The 19179-nt window shown below is 56.5% G+C and overlaps 1 protein-coding gene across 1 annotated transcript in view; it reads left to right on the plus strand.

Moving 5' to 3' along the window:
• The window catches only part of ASS1 (argininosuccinate synthase 1), a 52118-nt gene continuing 32939 nt past the window's right edge, over positions 1-19179 (plus strand). Inside the window, exons 1-5 of the mRNA XM_019971023.2 lie at positions 1-152; positions 7819-7928; positions 10084-10152; positions 11462-11650; positions 17829-17885. Coding sequence (XP_019826582.2) covers positions 7824-7928; positions 10084-10152; positions 11462-11650; positions 17829-17885 — 420 coding nt within the window. The 5' untranslated portion in view covers positions 1-152; positions 7819-7823. The remainder of the gene's footprint in view (positions 153-7818; positions 7929-10083; positions 10153-11461; positions 11651-17828; positions 17886-19179) is intronic.

Consider the following 19179-nt stretch of genomic DNA (forward strand, 5'->3'; position numbering starts at 1 on the left):
CGGGCCCAGGGGCGGGGCCTGCGCGCACGGTCCCCCGCCTTGTCCCCCGGCCACCACCCCCCGGGCCCTGCCCCCCGGCCCCGAGCTTATAACCCGGGATGCGCGCCGAAACCCGCCCTGCTCCGCCGACTGCTGCCGCCGCTGGTCACCCGGTAAGGAGGCCCCCCGCCTTCCCACTCCCCAGCCTAGGTCGCCCTCTGCCCGGATCCCTCCGAGGACCAGCGGAGGAGGCGGAGCGGACCGCGCGCCCCCCGCCCAGACCCCGGTTCGGACCCGGACCGGAGGGAAGGGGGCGGACGCCCCGACTCCTGTTGCTTAAACGCCGGACGACAGGATTCCTGGCTCCCTGGGGCCGCGGGGATGGGACCAGGGCGTGAGTCCGGGGCGGGGGGGTGCTGGGGAGCAGGTCGGGTTACTTGTCGCCTTTGCGGGCCGAGGTCCTTTCTGGATCTTCTTCCTTCTCTGATCCAATTTCCTTTATGCCGCGAACCCCACAAATGGAGAACCTCGGGAACCCGGAGGGTGTTGGGGGGGTGCGGTTTCCGATCTTGTTTGCCCCCGCTCTGACCGCCGTCTCTGTCTCAATTAGAACCAGAGTGCCAGCCTCACCTCGGGCCCCTCGCGCGCGCCCCGGGGGCTTGGGCATCTTGGCCCCTCCCACAGCCCCGCCTCAGTTTCCCCGAGCGGGTGGGCTCGGGGGCTCCAGGCAGCCCGCCCCGGGGGGCCTCGGGTGTGGCTGGGCTCCTTCTTCCGCAGGTGCGGGGTTGGGGGCGATCGGTCGCCCGCCTCTGCCTTCTGAAAGGGCTTTGCATTCTCCGGCCGGTGGGGTCGGCCGCCTCGCCGGCCGCGGTGCCCGGTTTCCGGCTGGCACCGGACTGTGGGAGGGGCCGCTCGGCAGGAAATGTCAGCCGTCCTGGTGGCTGTTGCCTTTGGCCCCTTGGGCGGCTGCGCCCTCCAGGGAAGGAAAGTCTGAAATGGAGGAAACTCCTCTCCCAGCCCGCCAGAGCTCTTCCTGAGGAGGTCCCGTGACCTCAGTGCCCCCCCCCCCATCCGACCACCACCTCAGTGTTCCTCTCTGCGAAGTGGGGGCGTCTGCTCCCGACAGCGCCGTCTGGCTGCTCCTCCCGGGCAGGAACAAACCTGTCCTTTCCCCAGGGATGGATCAAATAGGTCCTGGGCTTCGATCCCTCCCCTCCACGCCCAGACGAGGGACAGGAGAGGGCCGGTTTCTGGGCCCCTGCAGACCCAGCCCTGAAGGCAGGCACAACCCCACGACTGGGTGAGGCTTTGGGTCAGCCTCGCAGCTTCCCAAGCTTCAGTTTCTCCGTTCGTCTCGGCTGACACGGGTTTAGGGCTCAGGGAACAGTAACAGGATGTGTACTGTTAGGGGACATCCCTGGAAGTCCAGTGCCTGAGACTCCCTGCTTCCACTGCGTGCCTGCTAAGTAGATTCAGTTGTGTCCAACTCTTTGGGACACTGTGGACTCACAGTCTGCCAGGCTCCTCTGTCCACAGGATTCTCCAGGCAAGAATACTGAGGTGTGTGGCTATGCCCTCCGTCAAGGGATCTTCCTGACCCTCTTAGGTCTCCAGCATTGACAGGCAGGTTCTTTACCACTAGCGACACCTGGGAAGTCCGCCCACATGTCCCAGGGTAGCCCCCCAAAATTAGGAGGGTGCATACTGTTGAGAGCAGGTCCTGGGTCCATTTGCTCACTGTCTGGGGAGTGACCCACTTGGTGCTCCCATGCTAGGGGCTCAGGAGTGGGGGTCCCTGCCCTCCTATCTTAGGTTCTGGTGGGGGAGGGAGACTGTAGCGGTGGGGGCTGCCCCAGGTGGAGCCAGCTGCTCGGTTATGCCAAGTAATACCAGCTCTGTTGAGTCCTGCTCGGTTATGCCAAGTAATACCAGCTCTGTTGAGTGCTCGAGAGTGAGTTGGTGAATCCTGCCCACTGAGCACCTAGATCCCAGGCCAGGCCTGGGGTGGGTAAAGGAGAGAGACCCCCATTTAGCACACTCTTGAGCTCCCCTGAGTACCCACCTGTGCTCCCATCAGCTGCCTGCTTCCCCTGGGCTTGTGTGGTCCCTTGGCTGGGATGGTAACTTGGGCCCAGGGCCCCAGGAACCTGACTTGGGGGTGGGGGGCGATCCCAGACTCACCTGCTATGCAAGGGCTTTCCTAGCACCCCATCTCATCTTGGTCCTGTGAGTCCTGGGAGGCAAGCCAGGACTGCCAGATGCCTTCATCTGAAGGAACGCTGAACACACAGCCTCTAAAGTGAGAGCCTTGCCTGTGGGCATCCACGTGGAGGGAGATAACCTCTCTGGGATTCAGGGTCTAAGGCCCTGATTTTCTGCTGAAACACTTTGGGCAAAGTTGATCTTCCAGACTTTGGCTCCTTGTGTGGCAGATGCCCTCCCCTGACTTGAGATAGGCCAGGTACCCAAAGGCATTTTGACAGAGCAGAATAAACAAATGAATGAACTCACCTTTGCTCCATAACCAAATGCTGTTCGGAGAGGGTTTGAGTGAGTGCCTGTCACCAGGGCCTGGTGAGGTCTCCTTAATCTTCCTACCTCCCGCCTCCAGACATTCTTATCAAAACTGGAGTTTCAATCTTGCTAAGTCAAGGCATTCCCCGGTGACCCCTCTTCCCTGGTGGAAGAAGTTTGCTGGAGCGCTGGTGGTCTTCCCAAGAAAGCCCAGCATTCCTGAATCGATCCTCAGGCCCCAGGAATTTGCAGCTGACAGCCAGCTCCGTATGTAGCCTAGAGCACCCGCAATGCTCTCAACTCATCCATCAGATACAGAAATAGTTCTCTGTGCCTCACCAAGTCTGTAGATGAAATGAGCTGAATTTATCAACCGAACATTCAGGCTGAATCCTGATAGCGGCACCTCCTGGTCAAAGTGTGGAATTGCAGCCTGGCTCTATCAGACATGAATGACGGCAGCCAGCCAAATGGTTCAAGTTGCAATCCTGAAATGAGCAAACCCCTAAGTCAGAGAGAATTCTATGGCTTAGGTAGAACCAAAAATATTTTTTAAACGTTTTTAAAAACTAGAGAACCCAGCTCAACTGAGTTAGAATGTGAGGGAGGGGTTCCTGAGGAAGAGTCAGGTGGCTGTAGCCACAACATACAGAGAAAGAAAATTGGTGATTGGTGGTGATTCATGGGCTTCCCAGGTGGCTCAAGGCAGGATACATGGGTTTGATCCCTGGGTCGGGAAGATCCCCTGGAGAAGGAACTGAGTGTCTAAACAACAGACAAGTAAAGTGAAGAGAAGACAGTCTGTGGTCCCCTTGAGGCCAGAGCGTATAGGACAGAGAGCAGCAAAGAGCAGGTGGTCTGCAGACGGCGTAGGTTTCCATCCCCCAGCACTGCCATCTGCTAGCTTGAGACCTGGGCAAGTCTTATAATTTTTCTGAGCCCCAGCTCATCATCTGTAAACAGGTGGTAATAATAGCCCCACCTTGAAATGATCCCGTGTGGCACTAAACATAGTAACTGCTCTTGTCATCCTAGCTCTGATGCTGCAGAGCCACATGAATGTTCCTAGCTCTGAGCAGCTGCCCTGGCTGGCCAGGCTCGTTCACTGGGAGCTGGCAGGATGGTTCTGGCTGGAGCCCTGGAGAATGTCCACTGCCTTGCCAACTGAGGTCAGGCTGGCAGGCATCTTGGAACGAGACCCCCTTCTTCCCTTCCCAGGTGTCCCTCTTTGGCAGCCGATTGGCCAGACTGGCCCCGAAAACCAGGGGCATGAGTGTTCTCAGCAGAGGTCGTGTGCCTGGGAGCTGGGGCACCTACCCTGTGCCCTCCCTGGAGGTTGGGGCAACTGCGAGGCCAGAGCTGGGAGGATGGCTGAGTCCTCAGGCAGGAAGCCCTGTGTCCTGGGGTGTCAGAACCAGAAGGACTTTCAGGTGGTTGTGCTGATGGTGATACTGAGGCTTGGAGAGTGAGGGGCTTGCCCGTCAGTGGTAGGAGAGTTCAGTGGGCAGAGGCGTGGTGCCCAGCTCTGGGCTCTGGGCTCCTCTCTGAATCTTATCAAATTCACAGTTGCTCCGTGGGGGGATGGGCTGTTCTTGCTCTCAGCTCCTGGACTCCAGGTCTGGAGAACCCGCCATTGCTCTCTGCCCTAGTCTCTTCCACTCCTCCTCCCCTAAACCGAGGCCTCCTTGCTTGCTTGGCTTCCTTTAGTTTCTGCAGCAAGCAGGCTGCCGGGACCTTGCTGGTGGGGGAAGGGGAGAGCTTCAGCAGGAAGGCAAGAGCAAAGCCAGTGTCAGATTGCATCATGTTCTCAGCCCACCTGCCCTGCTAATCTTGTACACATGCAGGCCCAAACATGCCACACACACACGTGTGTGTGTGTGTGTGTGTGTGTGTGTAGACAGAGGTACACGCATGCAGTCTCAGGTACATGCTCCTGGGGAAATGCAGGCACACTTGTGCACACATACACACACATCCCTGCCTGCAGGCACACGCTCCAGGGTGCACACATTCCATCACGAGGTTCAGACCCGGAGGCTGAGGCCCTCCGCCTGTGGCCTGGCCAGCAGAAGAGGTTCACGAGTTTCCGGATGAGAGTTTCCAGATGACAGCGTGCACGGAATTCCAGACGTGGAGGGGATTTTAACCCTCTATTTTTATAGGTGAGGAGCAGGCCTCCAGATAGCAAAATCAGCAGCCTTGTTCTGAGTGCTTGCCACCTGCCAGCCACTGAGAGATGGTCCTTGTCTCCACAGAGCTCACAGTGGGTGGCGGGGGCAGAGTGCATCGTGACTGTGCTGTGATGGGCCACACTCGCAGGGCACGGTGCGGGGGGACAGTCACTGAGGCAGAACCAGACAGTCACAGGTGGTCTGCCTCCATGGAGCCGCCCCTCCCCTACTCCAGGGCCCATCCTCTGGCTCCAGGGCCTTTGGGGGTTGGCAAAGTGGGGGTGACCCCTAGAAGCTGGGTGAGTTTTGGGCTCACATCAGCTCTCCCTGTCACTCTGGGTTGTCTGGGCCACCAGCAGCTTCCCAGACCCCACACCTTGTCCCAGGGATCCATGCCCTCCCCCACCCCACCCCAGAGAGGGTAGCCTTGTACTTTTGAGTCTAGCTGACTTGAGTTTGAATCTGGGCTCTGCCACTTAGCAGTCAAATGAGGTCTTGAGCAAGTTCTTTAACCCAAGCCTCAGTTTCCCTATCTCTAAAATGGGGATGAAACAAATGCAGGCTGTCACTTATAACAAATACGTCCATTATCTTGATTGTGGTGGTGATTTCATGGGTGTAGACACACCAAAACTTACTAAATTGCACACTTTTAGCTATATGCAGTTTATGGTTAGCTATATCTCAATAGAGCTGTACAAATAATGCAACATTACTCTCCTCACCCCAAGCAGCCCCAGCACACACAGGCACACAACTAGGAGCTAGGTGGCTCTGGGGGTCCTGAGTCTCCCTGCTCAGCGAGGCTGCCCAAAGGGGCGTCCAGGGGCTGGGTACGCTGGGTTCACGGCCTCTGCTGTCACCCAGCCACTGGGCCAAGAAAGGTGTCTGGAAGCGACAATCTACTCTTTCAACCTCAGGCATTTCCTACCTTGAGTCCTTCCTGCCTCCCTCCCTCCCAGATGGCCTGTTGCCTGGCTACGGTTGCCATGGGCACATCTGCTGGCCCTACCCTGCCTGGGACTGCCTGGCAGGTGGTTGAATGAATGCCCACTGAAGGGGGAGTCTTGGATATTTATCCATCAGAACTGCCTCCAACCTCACTGTTTGTGAGATATTTCCCCTTCCTAGTCCTAGGGGCAGGAAGGACATGTGAGCCCTGGGACTGGCTGGTGGGCGGTCTGGTGAGATGCCAGGACTGCATATGGCATAGGGCTTCCCGTGGTTCAGACGGTAAAGAATCCGCCTACCAATGCATGAGACGCAAGTTCGATCCCTGGGTCAGGAAGATCCCCTGGAGCAGGAAATAGCAGCCCTCTCCAGTATTCTTGCCTGGGAAATCCAATGGACAGAGGAGCCTGGTGAGCTACAGTCTGTGGGGTTGCAAAGACTTCGTAACTAAGCAGCAGCTGCTGCAGTTCATAGGATGAATGCTCTTGCCCCTCAGTTGGGCTGTGTTCTGCCGCAGAGGGCTGGGTGACCGCTTTGCTGCCAAACCTCCAGGCCCCTTCAGGATGCAGGAGCCTGCATCCTTGGAAGCAAGGTGACACCCCTTCTGGGCTTACGTGGATCAAAGCAGAGGTATCCACAGTTTTTCCCAATGGCATCTATTAAGGACCCTGACCTTGGTCAGTCTCTAGTGTAAATACTCCCACCAGAAACAAGCACGCTCCCTGTAAGTGCAGGAAGCTGGGACCGTGTCCACAGAGGCTAGAACCAGATGGCCTGGATCCAAATCTAGCCCTGCCATCTGCTGACCGTAGGACCTCAAGCAAGTGACCCTGCCTCTCTGACCCTCAATCTCCTCTTCAGCAAAGTGGGCACATAACAGCATCTATGCTCATGGAGAGTGCAAGGGAAGCAGGGCAAGCCCGAATGTAGCCTGAGGCTTCTGGGAGGGGCTTCTGGACTGAAGGAACAGAGGCTGCAAAGGCAAGGAGTGAGGAGGCCTTGGTACCTTCTGGAAACTTCGGTTTAGCTGAGGAGAGGGAGAGATTGGTGGGAGAACACACCGTCCTGCTGGGAAGGACAGATCTGTCATCTGTACACCCAGTTACTTTCTCCCTCTGGGCCTCGGAGTTACGAGTTATGGGCTTCCCAGGTGGCTCTAGTGGTAAAGAACCCACCTGCCATCGCAGGAGACGCAAGAGACGTGGGTTCGATCCCTGGGTTGGGAAGATACCCTGGAATAGGAAATGGCAACCCACTCTAGTAATCTTGCCTGGAGAATCTCATGGACAGAGAAGCCTGGCAGACAACAGGCCACGGGGTCGCAAAGAGTCAGACGCAACTGAGCACACAGGGACAGACAGTTTCTGGGCCTTGGATCCCCCTCTGCACAGGGAGAGGAAGGTCTCCAAGCTCCTCCCAACTAATCTTTCTGGAGTTGAGTTCTCTGAGGTGTTGGGGGTGCAGGGCTTGTGTTTCCCCTCTCAGAGGAAATTGCATTTGAAAAGAGCCAAAAACCCCTTTGTGTGAAGGTTCACTGGGCCCAGGTGGAAGAGGTCTGGTGGGGGCAGGGCTCTGCCCCCAGCATCCTGTCCCCCATAGAGCCGAGAGGGCGCCCTGCCTCCTGGGAAGAGCTGAGGTTCTGGAGCCAGACACAGACGTGTGCTCTGCAACCTCGAGCTAGCCATTTACCTCTCCGAGCTTCAGTTCTGCCTCCCCAGCGGCAGGCATGACTCCCACTTCCTGGGGTCAGAGTAGGGGTGCTGGGTGATCTGTATGAGGCTCCCAGGGCCATGCCCTGCCCTGGCCCAGCTTAGCAAGGAGATGTGTGGGCTGCCTGAGACTCAGGAGACGGCCCCTCCCGTCTCCTGACACTGCGACCTTGGCATCCTGACCTCGGTCCCAGCAGCTCAGTCTTTTGTCTTCTTCTCCGGCTGGTGGGAGATTGGCTACATGCCTCCCCCTGCCAAGCCCCAGCATGGTCTGTGGGGATGGGCAGGGGGGTGAAAGAGGTGTGGCTGCATGAAGGGTCAGCTCCTCATGCTGATGACCTGATGACAGCTGAACATCCTGTTCTGAACCCCATGGTGGCTTGTCTGGGGGATAAGGGTGCCTGAGGCCAGGAGGGAGCTGCTGGGAGGGGCTGGCAGGCGGGGTGTGGGGGGCTGCCTCTGGGTCACTCACATTCCTTCTCGTCTCCCTCCAGTCACGATGTCCGGCAAAGGCTCCGTGGTTCTGGCCTACAGTGGGGGCCTGGACACCTCCTGCATCCTCGTGTGGCTGAAGGAGCAAGGCTATGACGTCATTGCCTACCTGGTGAGGGGCGCCCGGCGTGTCTGTCTTTCTACCTGTTGGCCCTGCTGCCTACCTGCCCGCTGTTACTAATCCAAGCCTGCCCCCTCACCCAAGCCTGTCTTAATCTGTAGATAAATTCTTGTTTACTGTATCTTTCTATCTGTTAAGTGAGCTCCTTTGATGTCCCCCAGGTCTGAGATGTGCCCCCCAGAGCATAAAGGAGGCTGGCTCTCCGTGCACTCGCTGAAGCGGGAGTGGGGGCGCCAGGAGTGAGTGTGGTGGAGCTGCTAAGCCAGCCTGTCCAGGGAGGGACCAAGGGCTTGGCTCGGGTCTGCTGAAGACCATGGAAAGTCACAGAAACTTCCCCTTTCCTGCAGCCCTCAGTAATTCAGCAAAGATCTAGGCTCCTACATGGGCTAAGGTAGATGATTGGAGATCACCTAATTCTGGAACAGCAAATAGGCCACAGGCCACAGGTAATAGATTAACTAAGATGCCACTCCCCCATCCAGGGTCCACAGCAGATATGCCCAATCAAACCAGCTTCACTTCTGATAAACCTGGACATAACCTCTGAGTCTTTCTCCATAAGACTGGCAAATTCTAGAAATCCAGCTTAAGCCAAACAAAACCAAAAAAAAAAGAAAACCAACATAAATCAGTTTTTCATATAACCAAGAAGGCCAGGGTAAGATGGCTTCAGGCAAGGCTGAATCCAGGTGCTTATCCAGATTTGCCTCCATCTCGGCTTGGTGTCATTCTTGGCCTCTCCACAGGGCAGGCAAGGCTCTCATCATCCCCTAGTCTTCTGAGAGAAAGGAAAGCTTTCCCCAGAGGCTCTGATGGAAAGGCCAAGGGAACACTCATTCACTGGCCCGAGTGCCTGCTCACCACTCATTTGTCAGTATGGTGCTCCCTTGGAGGCTTGTCCCTATAGTGAGCAGCAAACACCTGCTCTCATCCATCCTTGTGTGTGGGCTTCCCAGGTGGCACAGTGGTAAAGAACTTGCCTGCCAGTGCAGGAGATGTAAGAGATGAAGGTTCGATCCCTTGGTTGGGAAGATCCCCTGGAGAAGGAAATGGTAACCCACTCCAGTGTTCTTGCCTGGAGAACGCCACGGACAGAGGAGCCTGGCGGGCTACAGTCCACGTGGTCTCTGAAGTGACTTAGCACTCATAAGCATCCCTGTAGAAAGAGGTCCCAGGAGAGAAGGTTCTGTTCCCAGAGGAAATGAGGAGGGGGCACTGGACAGGAGAAGTTTGTTCTTGTCAAGAATGGTTTGCAGTTAAAGTCAGTCTACCACTGGTAACAGTGCCGACCCCACGCCACTCAAGTGGAGGGTGAGGGTGAGGCCCAGGGAGGGGAGGTGTCTGGCCCACAGCCCCCTGCTGAGAGCAAGCGGTGACTTTGAGTGAATGCAAAGAGCCTGGAGTGTGTGCTTTGAGCCATGGCAGCACCAATGGGTGGTCCGGATCCCAGACTATCACCAGGCAGATTTAAAAGCTGAGTGGCCTCAGAAAAAGCACCTGCAGCTGGACTCTGGGAACACTCTGGAATCTGCTGAGCAGAATCCAGGGTCAAGGTCTGGGCAGGAGGCCACAGTGTAGCCAGCAGAAAACATGACTGTGTCTAGATGGGGCTGTCGGAACCAGAGGTCGGGCTCCAGCAGGGGGACAGCTGGGCGCTCCTAGCCTGGGCCTCTGCTTCCCGCCGGCTCTGGTGCCCGGGGCAATCAAGTTGCTGCACTTGGCTGGGGCAGTAAGCAGGGAATCTGGCAGCTGCTGACAAGCCAACCTTTGTACTGGCTTTGGGGGAATTTCGGGAAAAGATTGATGGGTTCAAAGGCAGCTTTAGACCTTCAGTGCAGTGACAGTGAATGTTGCAACCCCACAGCCCAGGTGCACAGGCCCAGATTCAGCCTGTCCAGCTCCTTGAAACTGCTTTCCAGAGCCTCAGGCAGCTCCAAGGAGTACAGCATCCCCAGACCCTGGTTCTTGTCCTTTCTCCTTCCTACGTGACCTCAGCCATCCAAAGAAATCATCTGAAGACGGTTGTGTGTGAAAGACACCTGCCCAGGACTCAACCTCGGGTGGTGGGGCGAGGTGGCGGTGACATTCTTCTCAGCTCTTCTTTCTGCCCCTGGGCTGATGGGTCCTCTCTGCTTCTGCTCGTCAGGCCAACATCGGCCAGAAGGAAGACTTTGAGGAAGCCAGGAAGAAGGCGCTGAAGCTCGGGGCCAAAAAGGTACCAAGTGTGGGCAGGGTTTGGGGCTGGAAATGGGATCTGACACGTTGGGGTCAGCTGTGGGGGTCCCTGTCCCAGAGCTCCTTGCCTCCTACGCCCCTTCCAGTTGGTCCTCTTGCTTCCAAGAGTGTGAGGTCAATTCCTTCCGCTGTTGGTGTGAGAACTTCTCTTATAGCTCAGCTGGTAAAGAATCTGCCTGCAATGCAGGAGACCTGGGTTCAATTCCTGGGTTGGAAAGATCCCCTGGAGAAGGGAAAGGCTACCCACTCCAGTGTTCTGGCCTGGAGAATTCCATGGACTGTATAGTCCCTGGGGTCACAAAGAGTTGGACACGACTGAGCGACTTTCACTTTGCTGTGTGAACCATCTTCTAGTTTCTCCTAGCCTCTCTTGCACCCAATCACCTCCCCATCCCACCTCCCCATCTGTCTACCTCTTCCTCATCCATCCATTCACCTGTGCACCCCTCATCCATCTACCTGTCCACCCTCCCATCCTTCCATCCACTCAACAGTATCAGTGAGCGGGCCATCAGATGAACATGGCCATCATGGTCCCTGCTCATGTAAGCTCACAGTACGAAGGAAACACAGTATCTGTGAAGTGCAATAAAACTCACATCAGAAGTATTAGGAAGCTGTCAAGTTCACAGTGTCAGATACAAGTTTTCCATAATTCTAGTTTATTTGCTGGAAAGCTTGAGTTTTATCACTGGCAACAAATACTCAGTTTTCCTTGAAGTGACAGGGTCACTTCATTTTTATGCAAATCGTGGCCAAAAACCCAAGTCTGATTGATCTTGTTTTGCCTGTCAGTCCTTCAGTCAAGTATGAATGATGGTTTATGAGAAGAGTGGCTAATTTAGCTAGCAACTCACTTGGGCATGCAGCAGAAATGCTTCGTGTGTGTTTATCATATTTTGTATTCAAGAGTTGGGGCTTCATCAGTGGCTCAGTGGTAAAGAATCCACCAGCGATGCAAGAGACACAGGAGACGCAGGTTCAATCCCTGGGTCAGGAAGACTCTGGAGGAGGGCATAGCAACCCACTTTAGGATTCTTGCCTGCAAAATCCCATGGACAGCGGAGCCTGGTGGGCTATAGTCTATAGGGTCACAGAGTCGGACACAGCTGAAGTGACATAGCATGCACTCAAGAATCGAGATTTAACAAAAGTGAATTGTCTTCTACTGCATTTTCAAGACCACCCTGTTAGCTGCGTCTGCCTTAGACACAGGCCATCGGAGACTCTGTCTTCTGACGGTGCCCTGTCCTTGCCAAGGCTCCCTCCCATGGGCTGCTCTCCCACAGGTGTTCATTGAGGACATCAGCAAAGAGTTTGTGGAGGAGTTCATCTGGCCGGCCATCCAGTCCAGCGCACTGTACGAGGACCGATACCTCCTGGGCACCTCTCTCGCCAGGCCCTGCATCGCCCGCAAGCAGGTGGAGATCGCCCAGCGAGAAGGAGCCAAGTATGTGTCTCACGGCGCCACAGGAAAGGTGAGGCCAGCATGTGTGGCTGGAGAGGGTGAGGAGGGGGGTTGCCAGGGGGAAGTGGGCAGCGGGGCCTGATGGGCGGTCCTCGGACAATCGTTGGTTCCCGCCCAGAACAGTCTGCTGTGCCGTGGACAGACTGGCCCGCCCAGCACGACTAAGGGGACTATGTGCACACACCGGCCCGTCCACTCTAAGAGGAATATTTCCAGCAGCGAGTCAGGGACAGCTCCACTCTGCGACCCAAGTGTGTCTCCCATGTTCCCGCTGTGGTGGAAGCCGTGTCACCCCATTTTTGCAAATCTGCCTCTGAGGCTCAGGCTCATCTTTTTCTTTTTTCACGCCCAGTATTATGTATTTCAAAACTATTTTAAAAGATGAAAAACCATCAAATATCCATACATAGGGGATTGGCTGCATAAATAACACAATGCTATGCAATGTAGTCATGAAAAGGAACGAGCGTGATCACCCAGAATGCACATGGTAAGCGAAAAAGGGCAAGGTGCACAGCTGCATGATGCCATATACTACATTTTGCATAAGAAAGAAATACTGGAAAGTTCAGTGAAAACTCTCCACAGTGAGTGGAAGGGGCAGGAATGGAATAGATGTCTCTGTTGTGTTTGGTTTTTTTGGCTGCGCTGGGTCTTCATTGCAGAGCAAGGGCTTAGTTGGCTGTGGCATGTGGGATCTTAGTTCCCCAACCAGGGATGGAACCCGAGTCCCCTGCATTGCCAGGTGGATTCTTAACCACCAGGGAAATCCCTCTTAATAACGTGTTGCATAGATCTGATTTTGAAAACTTCAAGGTTGAATTTAAAAGATAAAATTCACTAAGCCATCTATCTCGAGAAACTGAAAGCAGATGGAAAGAAACGAACCTACTGTGTGTCCAGTCTGTGACGTCATCACACAGAAGACAGAAGTATTCCAGTGTGAGCTCAGCACATAATATCCCACTGAACAGCAGGATATGTTCTGAGGTGGACATCTGGCCAAGGTCACAGCGGGAGTCACTGTGCAATGCGGTGGACAGGAGGCCACCCATTCCCAGAGGGCTTGAGTCCCAGCTGTGTGACCTTGAGTAAGGCCCCTGCCTTTGCTGAGCCTCAGTTTCTTCACTTGCAAAGTGGAGAGGAGGCCCTGTCTTCGTTTCCAGGGCGACTGCATTATAGACTGTGAGGTGTAAACACCAGGAATGGAGCCTCTCTGGAGGCCAGAAGTCCAAAACCAAGGTGTTGGCGCCCTGAAGGTGCTAGGAAAGGGTTCCAGGCTCTCCCCTGGCATCCTTGGCTTGTGGGTGCACCACCCCAGGCCTCCATGTCCACGCGCCATCTCCTTGGGCATCTTCACATTTGTCTTCCCCTTGCATGTCTGGTTCTGTGTCCAAATTTCTCCTTTATCCCAGGACACCAGTCATACCCACCCTAATGACCTCATCTTAACTGGATGATGTTCGTAAGACTCTATTTCCAAATAAGGTCCCGTTCTGAATGGCTGAGGGTGGGGGTGGGGGGCGGTTAGGGCTTCACCATATTTTTTTCTTTCTTTTTTCTACCTTTTGTGGGGACATAGTTCAATCTGAGATACACCTTCTCCTTCCAGCCCTTGTGTGCAGGAGGGCAGACAGAAGGGGGACCCTAGGGGTATAAAACAGGAAAAGCCCTCAGCACTCCATCCCGCAGGTGGCAGACTCAAGACACAAAATTCCTAACCATGCCAGCGGCCTTTGGGCGGTGTTACTGGAGACTCTGGGGCTTCCCTAGTAGCTCAGGTGGTAAAGCGTCCGCCTGCAATGCAGGAGATCCAGGTTTCAGGAAGATCTCCTGGAGAAGGAAATGGCAACCCACTCCAGTATTCTTGCCTGGAGAATCCTATGGACAGAGGAGCCTGGCAGGCTACAGTCCATGGGGTCGACTGAGCGACATGACTGAGCGACCAACACACGCACACACTGGAGACTCTTGAGCTCTCAGCGGACACCCCGCCAACAGGGATGGGGTGCTCCAGCACACACATCCAGACTGGATGCAGCCCCCCACCTGAGGCAGTGCAGGGTGGAGGGGGCAGCCCCTGGCTCAGTGTGACAATGAGTCACACTCAGATTATGATGGACGAGGCGCCGTTTGGGGGTGGTCTTGCCGAACAGCCACTCCACCAGGCGGCACCGGCTCGTGTGTCTGGAAGCTCACTCGTTCGCCTGGTGCTCAGTCAGCAAGCTTGTGTGCGTATCTGTGAAGGGTGGGGTGCGCGCCAGGCTCCTCTGTCCACGGAGATTCTCCAGGCAAGAAATACTGCAGTGGATTGCCATTTCCTCCTCCAGGGGATCTTCCTGACCCAGGGATCAAACAACCCAGGGCTCCTGCACTGCAGATGAATTCTTTACCACTGAGACACCAGGAAAGCCCATCAAAGCAGCTTAGGTTCATTATTTTTAAAATAAGGCCAATTTCATTTTAAGAGAGTCTGTGGCATTTCCAACTTTCCTAAGTTCAATGGTGCCATGGTGGCAGGGTCTGGAAGTGTTACGTGTTGGGGACGAGGTTGGCAGATGAACTCTTTACCACTATGCCACCTGGGAAGCCATTCCCAGCTACCTGTGAGCTAGTCTGGCGGGGTACAGTCCATAGGGTCACAAAGAGTCAGACGCTACTGAAGGGGGACATGGCAACCCACTCCAGTATTGCCTGGGAAATCACATGGACAGAGGAGCCTGGTGGGCTACAGTGGGTGGGGTTGCAAAGAGCCAGACATAATTGAGCACGTAAGCCCACAGGTGGAAACAGCTGCCAGCACTTGTGTGCTTTGCTCCATTTGGACACAAGAGGGCACCAGAGGCTCATGTTTCAGGCCTTCCTGGGCTGACCCTGCAGGGAACCTCTGTTTCCCTCTCTGGTCCTGCAGGGCTTGGGTTCTGAGAAGAATACTGTCTGCAGTAGTTTTGTGGTCTCTGGAGATCTGGAGACAGTCCTGCAGTTCAGTGTCCATTAGAGAGACAGATTTTAAACATCACTGGGGGGCTCCAAGAGCAGCAGCAGGAAGGCCACAGGGGACGGGGGGTCCCTGTCTGCCCTCCACCCCAACAACTCCCATCTCTTCTGGGGGTTGATGGGCATGACTTACTCCCATGCCTTGGCTTCCCCTTGTTTACATGACCTGGGAAAGCCCCCAGCAGCCTCTGAAGATAGCTGCCTACAAGAGGGAAGCTACAGGGAAGGAGCAGGGAGGCCTGGAGGGTTCCAGAGGATGCCAGGCGCGAGATGGGGTTGCTGGGGAGAGAGGGGCCACCCACCTGCAGGAGCTGGTGGTCTGTTTGCCACCCCCCGGGACGGGGGCATCAGTGACTTGAACACATGAGATGAGCATCCAGAGTGAGCGAGGCAGCCTGCGGAAGGCTGGCAACCCAGAGTCAGATCCACATGGGACACTTGAGCCGAACTTTCTGCAAGTTGGGCAGTGGAGAGACCCAGGGCCTCGGGCCCTCATTCCAGCCTGTCTCTTGCACTGGCTCACTGATTCCACCCACTGAACCCTTACCCAGCACAGGCTTTCCTCCATGCCCTGGGATGTCCATATGGACAAAGCCAGTTCAGTCGTGTCCGACTCTGTGACCCCATGGACCGCAGCCCGCCAGGCTCCTCTGTCTGTGGAATTCTCCAGGCAGGAATACTGGAGTGGGTTGCCATGCTCACGTCCAGGGGATCTTCCCGACCCGGGGATCGAACCTGCATCTCTTGTATTGGCGGGCGGGTTCTTTATCACCAGTGCCACCTCAGAAGCTCGTATCAGGGACTAATCCAGCAAGGGGTAATGGTGGCCCTGAGGCGTCAGAGGGAACAGGAGTCAGCAGTGATGTCAAGCAGGAGGGGCACCCCAGGCTGCAGGAAGAGCTTGTGCAAAGACCCAGAGGCCCGAGGTGGCACCTGGTGCAGAGAGGGCTGGGGCCCGCCCCTTCACAGCCCTTCGGGGACTGCACGGGAGCTGGGGTGGCCCTTCCCGAGCCTCCTCCCTCCCTCCCCTGGTTTTGGAAGAGGGGCCTGGGAATAGGAGCCGGAGGGCCGTGGGCAGCAGTTGTGTAGACAGCGCCATCTGTGTGGCTCGTTCGGGAGCAGATGGGAGGGCCCCGTGCGGTCCCCGAGGGCACAGCACCTGCATTGTACACGTGTGTGTGCACGTGGACACATGGCGGGTGTGCAGGACGTGATACACATCCCCCCTTGGCCCCCTGGAACCTGCCAGGGCCTCCCTGGGGCTGGGGGTCCTGGAGTCAGGGAGGGGAAGGACCGGACAGGTCTTGGAGCCTGTCTGGGACAGAGTTTTCAACTCTGGCTCCTGCGAGGGCATCTGGCTCAGGAACAGATGGGTGTCCCCATGGCGATCCTGTTAGGCAGACCCCAGCCCGACATGCCGGTCCAGGGAAGCACAAGCCACCATTGTGCTGGGGAAACCTGAAGCCCTGGAGGAATAATCACCATGATATGCAACACTAGACCATATGCTTTACGAGTCTAAAGTAAGCCTGCCTCTAATCAAGTACCACCGCCGCTGCTCCAGGAACTGTGCAGCCCACTGGGCCTTGGGCGGGCATTACCACCTGTGCCTCAGTTTCCCATCCATGTTGTTATTCGATGTTCGGTCGCTCAATTGTGTCTGTTTGCAACCCCATGGACCGCAGCACGCCAGGCTTCCCTGTCCTTCACTCTCTCCCCGAGTTTGCTCAAATTCACATCCATTGAGTCGGTAACGCCATCCTCTGAGATGGGGATAATAATGGGGCGCTGCTGTGTAAGGATTTGTGGAGTTGTGTATGGAGCTCAGCCCCATGACCTGACAGTGAGCTGTCAGGGTGGGATTGGTGCCTTCTGGCTGTGTGTCCCTGGACAAGCGGCTCCATCTCTCTGAGCCTGAATCGCCTCATCTGCAAAACAGGGTTAGAAACCCCCCGCTGGTGCCAGGTGGCTCTCCCGTGGGAAAGCCAGCACATAGTAGGCCCTCACTGGAGGGACCGGACGGAGGCCAATGGGGACGGCTGGTCTGGCGCGGCCCATGGGCCTGGGGAGCGATCAGAGAGGAGCAGCCTCGGCTCCTGGCTCCGAGGAGAGGGGCTGAAACCAGTATTTCCGCGTCGCCTGACAAGACTCTGGAAAATAACATGTTATTCCTGCCGCTGCCTGGCTGCGCCCGTGCAGTTTTCACAGTAGGCGAGAGGTCCCTCTGTTATTTCCACAGCGCTTAAGCCTCCCTCCAGGCCGCCGAGTTGATGGGGGGCAGGCGGGTGGCTGGAAGCCATTGTCTCCAGGGCTGGCGGGCTGGGCCCTCTCCTCCTGCCTGAGAGGGCGTGGACCACTCACCCGAGGGGGATGGGGCAGTGGGGCCCCGTGCCCCGACTTGGGCTGGGCTCTGTGCCCTTGGACAAGCCCCTCCTACCTCCGGACCCGTTTGTGCAGAGAAGCAAAGGGCCTCGGTGGTCATCCGCATCCAACCCCTCTACCAAACAGTCACTGCATAGATGAGACACCCAAGGCTCACAGAGGAGAGGGGGCTCCCAGTTCAGTGGACACAACGCCATGAAACCCCCGGAAATGAGCTTGATCTCAGGGCTGGTGAGGCCAGGCAGGAAGAGGCTGAGGCGTGGCAACCTCGAGGAGGCTGCCTGAGGTATCATCGGAGCCAGGCCTCCAGCCCAGCAGGTGTATGCGCCCCCCAACCCTGCCAAAGAGCGGGCATACATGATGACCCATGTGCGTGCCCTGTCGCGTCCCAGGCACACACCCACCCATGCCTATGCACGCTGTGGCCTTCAGCCCCTGCCTACATCCCCTACCTGCCACGGACGCACCCTCACACCAGCGCACACAGAGGTCCTGATCGTCGCAACTCAGTACTCACTGTCACATGGGCATCTTGTGCATACACATCCTGCACACTCGTGTGCCCGCACAGCTCGGCTCTGCACTCAGGGAGACCCGGGTTCGAGTCCAGGGCAGAAAGCCCGCTCCAAGAAAGCCCAGTGTTCATCTTTTAGACAGGTTTGTAGCACCCAGTTCAGGAGGGGAGAGCCTGTGCGGAGACAGGAGCACCCAGGGGGCACCGTCGAAGGTCGCCCAGCACTGCCTCTCCCCTGAACCCTCCCAACCAGTCCCCATTCTGTGGCTCCTGAAATCCCCGTTGTATGTTTCAGGGGAACGACCAGATCCGGTTTGAGCTCACCTGCTACTCGCTGGCCCCACAGATCAAGGTAGGATGTTGCTTCTCTCCCCTGAAAGGGTGGGTGCTGGTGGCTGAGGCCCAGGGTGGGGAGAGCAGGGAGCGGGGCTCCCTGGGAGGTTCCCCAGACAGGGGCCTTGTGGCGGGTGGTGCCCTTCTTCCATGGGACACTCCCTTCACTTACTCCAGCCGCAGGGGACAGCACTCTGTCCCTGACCGTTCATCCTTCCCGGAGAGGCTGCCCCCGGCGCCTGGGTAGGTCAGGCACCGGACAGAAAGACAAGGCTGCCCTTCCAGCAGCATCCTTGTGGGTCCAGCCCTGCCTTCCCATGTGTGGACTAGGACCGTTCTGGGCTGATTTCAGGGCTGCTCACAACCCTCCACCCCTGCGGGGGGCCACCAGCTCAGGCCCCCTCCTCCCCGGCTGCCTGAACCCTGACCCCGGGTTCTTGGATTCCTTCCTGGGATGGGGAAAACCAGGCCCAGGCCTCTGGGCGTCTAGTGAACAAAGCCCACAACAGAACTACACTGCGCGCTGCAGACACAAGTCTCAGGGTGATTATTTCAATTTTTCTAGTGGCCCCGTCAAAAAACCAAGATGAAAAACGACAGGTGACGTCATTTTAATGACATGTTTATTGAACCCTATATATCCAAAATGGTATCATTCAACATGTTATCGATGTTGAAATATTTTACATTCTTTCGGTACGAAGTCTTTAAGACCCGCTGTGTGCTCTCCACTTACAACCGGGACCAGTCACAGTTCGGGCCTCCGTGGCCACGTGTGGCCCCTGGCTCCCATTTTGGACAATGTGGGTGGGCGTGGCTCCAAGCTTCTTTGCGGCCACTTCTGGCTAAAGCTACAAAAGATGTGCCCTTCCCAAGTCTGCAGGGGCCCTCAGGGCTTTCATTTTTTTTTCTTTTAAGTGGAACCTCTTTCTCTGCCCCTTTAACCGACCAGCCAGCAGCTGCTTAGGGGGTAAGAGTGGCCCGGAGGTGAGCAGTAATAAGCTCTAGTGATCTGCTTTGACCCCAAACACCAGGAGGCAGAGAAGCCCCCCAGACAGTAGCTGCCTGTTAAAGCTGCAGGCGTGTGGGCCTGGGCTCTGGCCTGACCCCCACTCTCTGTTCCCACAGCAACTTGGGGGGCCAGGGTGTCTGGTTTCTGGGTCTTTGTCTGCAGAAGCTAAGCCCAGGGGTGGAATGGGGCTTGGTGATGGGGCGCCAGGTCTCTGGGAACCAGGATGAGGCCAGAGGGTGGTCCGCCCAGGCTCTGCTCATTCCAGGACTTGGGGTGGGGGGGCGCAGTCACCCCAGCCCCA

This window comes from Bos indicus, chromosome 11 (genome assembly GCF_029378745.1).
Source record: "Bos indicus isolate NIAB-ARS_2022 breed Sahiwal x Tharparkar chromosome 11, NIAB-ARS_B.indTharparkar_mat_pri_1.0, whole genome shotgun sequence".
Taxonomy (NCBI): Eukaryota; Metazoa; Chordata; class Mammalia; order Artiodactyla; family Bovidae; genus Bos; species Bos indicus.